This window comes from Galeopterus variegatus, unplaced genomic scaffold (genome assembly GCF_000696425.1).
Source record: "Galeopterus variegatus unplaced genomic scaffold, G_variegatus-3.0.2 Scaffold437, whole genome shotgun sequence".
NCBI lineage: Eukaryota > Metazoa > Chordata > Mammalia > Dermoptera > Cynocephalidae > Galeopterus > Galeopterus variegatus.
The window spans coordinates 265858-275432 of record NW_007726548.1 but is presented as its reverse complement, the minus strand read 5'-3'; the positions used below and the strand labels follow the sequence as shown (position 1 = coordinate 275432).

The 9575-nt window shown below is 42.0% G+C and overlaps 1 protein-coding gene across 1 annotated transcript in view; it reads left to right on the top strand.

Annotated features, from left to right (window-relative positions):
- Window positions 1-7966: 7966 nt before the first annotated feature.
- RGS3 (regulator of G-protein signaling 3) overlaps window positions 7967-9575 on the top strand; it is a 136843-nt gene continuing 135234 nt past the window's right edge. The window contains exon 1 of the mRNA XM_008568733.1: window positions 7967-8069. Coding sequence (XP_008566955.1) covers window positions 7967-8069 — 103 coding nt within the window. The remainder of the gene's footprint in view (window positions 8070-9575) is intronic.

Here is a 9575-nt window from a genome sequence, read left to right as displayed (position 1 = left end):
AGGACATGACAGAGAAAATGTAATTCAACTCATGGGGGCTCTTCCAGCTCTTCCACTCAGTGAAAATACATCCCATAGAGAGTGCAACATGGGGAAGGTATATTTGCTGTTCCCTTTTTTATTCACAAAACCACGTGCATTTTATGGGTGACACAAGAGATTATCTGAGGGTAACTGTGATTATTCACAATCTACATCTTATGTGCTGATTTTAGAACTGAATTCCATGGCAAGATGTAGCTTTTTAAAATGTGTGCCAGGGCCTAGGCTGGACAGTAGACAACTGCTAAGAAGACACATCTCAGTCACTGCATTGGAGTTGCTCACAGTCTAGTTGTGTATAAAGATATGCAAGCAGAAAGTTAGGGCTGCATCTAGGTGAGCAGTCAGGGAGGTGGGTGGGGGCAGAGAGGAAGGAGATTGGTGGCTGGTGTGTCAAGGCAGAGGTGGCTCTGGGCTCTGGGGATGGAGAGAGATCTGAGAGTTATCATCAGAGCAGGGAGAGTAGCAATAGGAGTGCAGGAGATATCAGAGGGAGAGAGTATTGAGGAAGGGAGGGGACTAATGGGCACAGCTGGGAAATACACTCTCACTAGAAGGCAGGAAGAGTCATAAAATAGAGGAATTGGCAGAGAAGTGGGAGGAAAACTAAGGCAAGGTGGATGAAGACTGAGAACAGGCAAGGGGTTTTTCATAATTGGGAAGATAGTGGTGGCCAATGAGTGAATGAACAGTTTCAGTAGAGTGGTGGGGGTAGAAAAAAAGGGTCAAAGAGTGATTAGAAAGAGTCTGGAAACAAAGCGAATACATGTCCCTTCTCTCAGTTACAGGTGCAGTAAAACTAACTTAGAGATGTTCCCTAGTTCTCAGTGAAATATCCCTGGAGAATGTTTGGGATCTCTGGATGCCATGACCTCTGCTCCGGTATTTCTTCCTGCTATGATCTGCTACTGTCCACTGGAAGGGCACTTCACCATCATCATACATGGATCCAGGAATAGGCTTTGCTCTCCATAAACCTTATATTTAAGTTTGAGTGCAATCCAGCTGAGCCACAGATCTTGGCTGTGGTTGTTGCATTTTATACTGAACATATCTATATTATTTTCTTCCATAAGTAGAAACCACATTCCCACATGACTGCAAAAGCTAACTTTCTAATAGCTTCCCTGGAGTTTGCTTTTTTCTATAACCTCATCAGAATTTAGACAAGGCAACATGTGACAACTTGTTCCATGATGTAGGGGTTTCTGGGTGTTTTGTAGTCAATGGTTCCTTATCCTAATTATATCGTTATTTTAAAGAAATGTAAATAGTCAGAAAAAACTCTGTTATATGTACCCACATAGTTACTATTTCCAGTGTTCTTTTTATTCCTTTTTGTAATTTGGGACATCCTTATGGTATCATTTTCCCTTGGCCAGAAAGACTTTAACATTTTTGGTAGTACATGTTTGTAGATAATGAATTCATTCAGCTTTTGTAAGTCTGAGAAAATCTTTATTTTGCCTTCATTTTTGAAAGATATTTTTGCTGGAAAAAGAACTCTGATTGATAATTTTTTTTCCTGGAGTGCTTTAAAGATGTTGCTTCATTGTCTTCTGGTACATAGTTTCTGATGAGAAATCTGATATCATTCTTATCTTTGTTCCTCTGTATGTAATATGATTTTTTTTCTAGCTGCTTTTAAGATTTTCTGTTTTTTGTTGGTTTTAAGCAATCTGATCATGATGTGCTTTGCTATAGGTTTCTTCTTGTTTCCTCTTCTTAGGGTTCATTGAGCTTCTTGGGTTTGTGGTTTATAGCTTTCATCAAATTTGGAAAAATCCCAAATTTTTTCCTCAAATATATTTTCTGTCCCCTACTTCCTTCAGGGATTCCAATTACATATATGTTAGGCTGCTTGAAGTTGTCTCACAGCTCACTGATGCTCCATTCTTTTTTCTTTTTTAGTCCTCTTTGTGTTTCATGTTGGGTGGTTTCTATTGCTATGTCTTCAAGTTCACTAATCTTCTTTTATGCAATGTCTAATCTACTGTTAATCCTTTCCTGTGTATTTTTTCATGTCAGACATTATATTTTTCACCTCTTGATGTTCAATTGGGTCTTTTTATATCTCCCATGTCTCTATTTAACATACCTTTACAGTGTTTCTTGAATATATAGAATATAGTTGTAATATCTATTTTAATGTCTTTGTCTATTAATTCTATCACCTGTGTCATTTCTAGGTTGCTTCTACTGATTGATCTTTCTCCTCATTATGTTCATATTTTCCAACTTTTTTGCTTGCCTGGTAACTTTTTATTGGATACCAGACACTGTGAATTTAACCTTATTAGGTACTATTTTTGTTTTCCTATACATATTCTTGAGCTTGTTCTGGGATGCAGTTAAGTTACTTAGAAACAGTTTGATCATTTTGGGTTTTGCTTTCAAGCATTTGTAGATGAGACAAGAGCAGCGTTTAACCCAGGGCTAATTATTCCCCACAACTGAGGTAAGATCCTTCTGAATATTCTACCTATTGCCTCATGAACTAGGAGGTCTTTCCACTCTGGCTGATGAGCATAAGAACTATTCCTGGCCCTGTGTAAGCTTCACTGATTTTTCTCTCTAATCTTTTTGGGTGGTTCTTTCCCCACCCTTGGGATACTTTACTCACACCCATGGGCTCATTAGCACTTAGCTGGAGATTTGAGGGAGCACCCTTTGTAGATCTCTGGAGCCCTCTCTTTGTATGGCTTTCCTCTCTGGTACTCTGTCCCGTGAACTCTAGCTGTCTTGACTTTCCAAATTCCTCAACACAGGGGTTTAGACTTGGCCTGGGTTTCCTCTCCCTTTTGGAAAGTCTCACCAGGCAATAAGCTAGTTAATGACAGGACTCAGCTTATCTGTTTTCTCTTTCTCATGGATTACTGTCCTTCATTGCCTGGTGTCCAATACTTTGGAAACTGTTGTTTTACACATTTTGTCCAGTCTTTTAGTTATTTCAAGTGAGAGGGAAAATCCAGTCCCTGTTATTCCATCTTGGCTAGAAGCAGAAGTCTATATTGTTCTTTAAGTTCAAAAAACTTTTTGAAGGCCTCTGGAATGTAAGACTTTGGCAAGCCAAGATGCTTGTTATCAGGCCAGGAAAAGGGGTGCTTCTTGAAGAGACTGAAAGGGCTTCCAACCTAACTCAAGGACACGGAGCCATTCTAGGAGAGACAGGGCACTCTGCTTTTCTTTTCTGGTTATTATCAAGTCTTTGGCTCTTATGTTTGGACTCAACTTACTATTTCACATTCCTTTGGTGGTGAAGGTTTTGGTCTTTTCCATTTTGAAGCAACATCTCTAAGCTCACACTTGAAAACTGGAATTTTTTACTTGATTCTCACTTAGATCCTGTTTGTGTATTTAGGTCACCAGAGGCTTCTACATCTGAGACAAATTAAAGTTTCTCCATGGTATTTACGGCAACCTGCATCTGCTACTGTAGAGAGCCACTAACCCAAACCCATACTGTGTTTTACCTTGAAGGTGAGTTGCAGACATACTTTTAAAAGACAAATCAAGGGTGAATAAAATACTTAACAAAGCATTCCAGCTGGTTAAATTTAGTACACAAAAGAAGTCTGACCCAAGAATATTCTCTGGCTTTGAGCCTAGGGTATTTTTCTTTTTAGAGTGAATTTGGTACATTTTCATTCATGTGGAGCTATTGCTTCCCAGCATTTTACTCTGAGATGGAAGGTCAACAATGACCGCCTTGTTACTAAATCCAATGGACACTTCTCAGTTATTAACCTACTTGACCTCTCAACAGTATTTGACATGGTTGACTATTCTCCCCTTCTTAATACATTCCCTGGCTTTCATTCTCCCTTTCTGGCCTTTCTTCCTCTGCCTGTCTTTTCAGTTGGTAATTTTCTTGGTTCTGTACTGAGCCGCCTTCTCACATGAAACATTCTCCTTGGGCTCTCCTATCCATGTCCATGGCTTTTGGCTTTCATTCTCCCTTTCTGGCCTTTCTTCCTCTGCCTGTCTTTTCAGTTGGTAATTTTCTTGGTTCTATACTGAGCCGCCTTCTCACATGAAACATTCTCCTTGGGCTCTCCTATCCATGTCCATGGCTTCACTGGGAATTCCTAAATCTATATTTCTAGCCTAAGTGTTTTCTATGAGCTTGAGTTCCAGGATCTTCAACTGTTCACTTGACATCTTCATGTGGACGGCATGTGGGTAACAGCCTTAGATGGTTCACAGTTGAACTCATCACCTCTCCGCCCAGTTCAGTTCTTCCTCCCATGTTCTCCATCTCTGTAAAGGGTACTTCTAAACATTCGATTTCTCAAGCCAGGGTTCCTTGCATTCCATCTTCCACTCAATCGTCAAGGCCTATTGATTCTACCTCTTTCCATCCCTACTGCTACTACACTAGTTTGGCCACTATCATCTTTTACCTGGAAGACTGGAAAAGACTTCTCCTCACAGCACTTTCTGCTTCCAACCCTCATGCCACCTCCCCTTCCCATCCATGCTTTTTACATTCTAGCCAGAGCAGTTTTTCTAAAACACAAATTAAAGCCTGTTGGGATCTTACTTAAAATATTTTGATGACTACCCTATGCTCTTAGGACAAAGCCCAAACTCCTTGTAATAAAATAGGAGGCCTTGAATGATTTGGTTCCTGTTTACCTTCTTGCATACTACTCCCTCCCTCAAACTCAAATTTCCCTGCACATTTGCCATTGTTCAGTTCCTCAAATGTACAATTCTTTTCTCTAACTTTCTGGCCTTTACATGTTTTGTTCTTTCTGCCTGTATCCCATCCTTTGCCTCTTTTGCTTGGCTAAATCATCCTCCAGATTACTTTCTTTTTTTTTTTTTTTTTTTTTTAAAAGATGACCGGTAAGGGGATCTTAACCCTTGACTTGGTGTTGTCAGCACGCTCACCCAGTGAGCAAACCGGCCATCCCTATATGGGATCCGAACCAGCGGCCTTGGTGTTATCAGCACCGCACTCTCCCGAGTGAGCCACGGGCCGGCCCCAGATTACTTTCTTTAGGAGGTTTTCTCTGACCTCCTTTATCATCTTGGTCTGCCCAGCTCCCCAAAGTGAGATGTTATTCTGTGCTTCCACAGGTCACCGTGCTTCCTCTATTGTAACACTCACCTGTCAACTCCATCTTGTTCACTTCTATATATCCCCAGTGCCCAGTATAAGCCTTAACCTAATAGGTGCTGAGCAAACATTTGTTGAATAGAATACTAATGTGTCGGTAGCCATGGAGGTCTCAGTCCTACTTGTCTATAGCCTTGCTACTCTGAGCAGGAGGATTTGTGAGAAGGATGGTATTCTGTAGTGGTTCTCTGGCTGGGAGCTGGATTCTTGTTTCCTCCCTGTTTATTTACTAGTTTAGCAACCTGATTCAGTTAACAACTCTGTGCCTTAGTTTCTTCATATTTAAATACAAATATTTGAATGTTCTGAAGACAAATGGTGGGACCAGATGATTTTTTTGTTTGTTTCTTTGGTTATGAGTCTTTTCTGCATTAGTCAGTTATATTTCCTCTCTTGTACTAATTATTCATGTTCTTTGGTACATTTGTCTTTTTTTTTTTCAGATTTATAAGACTTTTTTTGTACATATTTGCCATATGTTTTATAAATAAAAATAATTCATTTTTCAATTTAAAAATTTTTACTTGTTTTATGGCCATAGAAAAGTCGTTATTGTTTTTATTTCTTTCCAACCATTTGAAAATGTAAAATTCACTCTTAACTCACCTGCTGTACAAAAACAGGTGGCCAGATCTGGACTTAGGCCATAGTTCGCCAACCCCTGCACTAATGTATTGTTCACTAAATTTGAATGTCTTTGCATTCCTGGCATAAATACCACTTGCTCATGAGTGATTTGCTAATATTTGATTTAGGATTTTTGTATCTAAATTCATAAGTCAGATTGGTCTATGCAGAGATTTCAAACTAGTTGTGGGGCACAGATAAATTCTATTTAGCTACATAATAATTAAAAAATTTTTGAATGAGTTGTCAATATTAAAAAATTGGGAAATACTACATTAAAAATTGGAGATTTCTGGCTTTATTTAAAAAAGAAAAAAGGAATGTGGCAAAAATTGGGAGAATGTTGGGCCAGTTTTGCAACATTTAATAGATCTTCTCTATTGTCTGTTTTCAATTTCATTAATTTCTACTCTTATTTTTATCTTTGACCTTTGGTCTATAGTTTTCTGTTGCTATCCTTCCTTATTTTGTTTTTGTTTTTGTTTTTGTCTAGCCTCCTACCTAGCACTGACAAATCTTCCAGTTTTTCCCTTAGGTTCTGAAATAGTTTAAATTACATTGGCATCGTCTGTTTTTTAAAGGTCTTATAGAATTGGCCTCTAAAACTATCTGGGTTTTCTATAATTTCGTCAGGTAGAATTTTGGTTTCCTTTTCTATTTCGTCTATGGTTAGTGATCTATTAAAAATTTCAAACTCTTGTATTAGTTTTAGTAATTAATACCTTCTAGAAAATCATCCATTTTCCCCCAGATTTTCAAATTTATACAGTAAGGTTGTAATGATTTTCTCTTATAATTAAAAAAATTACCTTTTTATCTTGGCTGTCTTTCTCTTTCCTAAACTTGTTTATTTGTAGTTTTCTTTGTAGGTTTTGCCAGAGGTCTATTTTATTGGTCTTTTCAAAGACCAGGCTTTGGTTTTATTGTTGAAGTCTATTTTATCATTTTGGAATAAATTTCAATTTAACTTTACTATTTCCTTTTCAAATTTTCTTCTGAACTAGCTTATTCCTCTTCTAAAGTTTTGAAATAAATCTTTAGTTTTTAAAATTTTTAAAATCTTTCTTGTTTTGTAAATAAGTTTGCCCTTGAACTTTGTATTCTATTCCATGGATCTGTTTGTCTTTTCTTTTTGGTATTACATTATTGTAACATAATTTAACATCTGATAGTCTAAGTCCCCTTTATTATTATTTTTCAAAATTTTCTTGGTTCTTGGGCCAGATGATATCTTAAAGACACTATTCTTTGATAGTTAATGTGAAAATACACCCAAATAAATCCTTTTAGTCCCTTCCCTCCAAGCCCAAGTATTCCTTATTCTTCCAGATACAAAGTCAGTCTTTAGAAAATGACTTTTCTAAAAAGTCATGTTATGGTGTATGCATGTGGTATATTTAAGTGTATTTTATGTGCATATGTGTGGTGTGTGTGTGTGTGTGCTTGTGTATGTGCACACTGTTGCGCTCCCAGCGCTGCACTCTCCTGAGTGCGCCATGGGGCCGGCCCCTCACCCCTTAATTCTATCTCCTGAGAAAAAGGTGACCTATCCCTTTAAGAAAAGGAAGCTTCTGCTAAGTAAAGACTTAGTGGTGGTGGTGAAGGTGATGAAGGTGGTGCCACCAGAGGGATCAGATCAGGATCAGGCCGTTCTTGAGTTCTCTCAACTGAATAGGTTAGCTTCTGAGTAGGGCAGGAGTCAGGAGGTAACCTGCAAGGCAGTGGGATGGGGACCTTTGTCCCCAGTAGGGGTGAAGTGCCTTGTGTAGGTCTCAGTCTTTTCTCCCCCAGGCAACATTCAGACAGTGTGACTCTAGCTTAGTAGAGAACCCAGTTCTCCTGCTTAGTCCCACCCTCCTGAGTGTTACACCTGCAGGAAGCTCACAGCCTCGTTGAGTCCAAGGAGGTCCCCCTCACCCCACTACAGTGATCCCTGACAGAAATGTGAAGAGGTGACTTTCACATCTCCCTTCTCTGTGGACCTTCCTTTGTCCTGGCTCCTGAACATCATGCTTTCTAGTTCATACCGGGAGTGAACACCTCTTGCAGGGGTCATCTTCAGCATGACTAACTCATGCTCTGATCTTGCTTCTGCAGGTCTATAGCACCTCTGGGTTCGGTGTCCCATCTGCATCCTGTGGCTTGAGATAGGTTGCCATTTTCCCTGCCTGAATGGAGTGGCCAAGGCAGGATTCCTCCTTGCCCAGAAAGGATGCCTGGACTCAAACTTCCCCAGCCAGGAAGAGGATCAGTTATGCTCAAGTCCAGGGTGCAGGTAAATCCTTCTGCCATTGGGTTGGGACCAGGAGAATGGGCCTGCCCCTGCTAAGGGCAATGTTAACGGTGTAAGGGTGGGGGGAAGAGCAGGGCAGGGCTTCACAAAGTACCAGGATTCAACCAATCCACTAGCCTTTATGCGTCTCACTTTCACTTGACCACTAGTTTGCGGATTTCAGGGCTCCTTCTCCAGTTTCTGCTCCCAACTGGAGGCTAGCTGGCCTTGTGACATTTTAGTTTCTTTACCTGCCTCAAGAAGGCAGGTCTGCTACCGTGACCTGCTGTTGGTCGTGGGGGCAGTTATGGAGATCAAGGAAGAACAGGATGATGGCCTTTGGGGCAGATAGGCCTGGGTTCAAATTTCAGCTCTGCCTGTTCCTAGTTCTGCAAACCTTGGACAAGCCACCTACCCTATCTGCCTGAGGTTCAGAGTTCTCCCTGGTAAATTCGGGGTAATACTTCCTAGGCTTACTGTAAAGATTAAGTGATATTATGTGGGTAAGTTGCCAAGCTCAAGCCCTGGCACCTGATGTATAACTCTTCTCTCCACTTTCTTGCATCCCCCAATCTTGTCTTGAGAGGATCACTGAACCACAAAAATCCACTTGGCAATGAAGTCAGGGGAACAGGGACAAATAACAACACTTCCCATTTTTAGATTTACATGAGACCAGTAGCTTTCCCTTCCACAGAGGCAACAGCTAGAGATTTGCAGAGCAGATGTCCTGGTGTGAAACCGCTCCCTGGAGGTGTCCCATGAATGTTTGCCGACAAAGCAGCACAGGGGCTGACCTTCCTTTCAGCTCTGCCTCCATGTACCAGTCTGGAGAGAGATTCCAAGTGCCTATCCCCCTCTGTGTTCTGTGCATTTCTGTCCTTCAGATGTTGGGGGCCTGCCCTACTGTCTGATGGCACCAGGCTGTGGATGGGGGGCCATGAGGCTGGGGAGCAAGCTGCTTCCATCTGGACCTGTGTCAGGCTGCTCTCATCCAGAGGAGGCTCAAGAGGGCGATCCAGGCAGGGTTGGGGAAGGGGCTGCAGCCTGGTGGGGGTGGCCTGTCCAAGTGCAGAGAACATTTTTCCAAAGCCCACTGCGCTGGGCCAGGAGAGTGCTCCTTTGCCCTTGCTTGGGTCTGATGATTACAGGTCTGAGCTTCAAAGAAGGTTACTAATCGGGCTAATTGCTGGGCGAGTAGCCCAAGCCGGCTCCGAGTGGGCACGCTGGGCCCCTGCCCTCTCATGGGCCTGGCTTTTTCAGCCTGAAGCGCGGAGCAGGAGCCAGGAGCCCTGGTGTGGCCGCCCCATTCTGCCAGTTCCTCGGGGAAGAGCCGCCTCTGGCCGGCCGCGGGCGGCTGCCCTCGCTGCTCCGGGCGCCGGCGCCTCCTCCCCTCTGGCCGCGCGTCTGCTCCGTCAGGTGGAAATCTCCCCATTCAAACGAGCGCGGGCCAATCAGAGCCTGGCGCGCCCCGCGGGTCCAGCGCGCCCTGCAGCCGGGCCTCCCGCT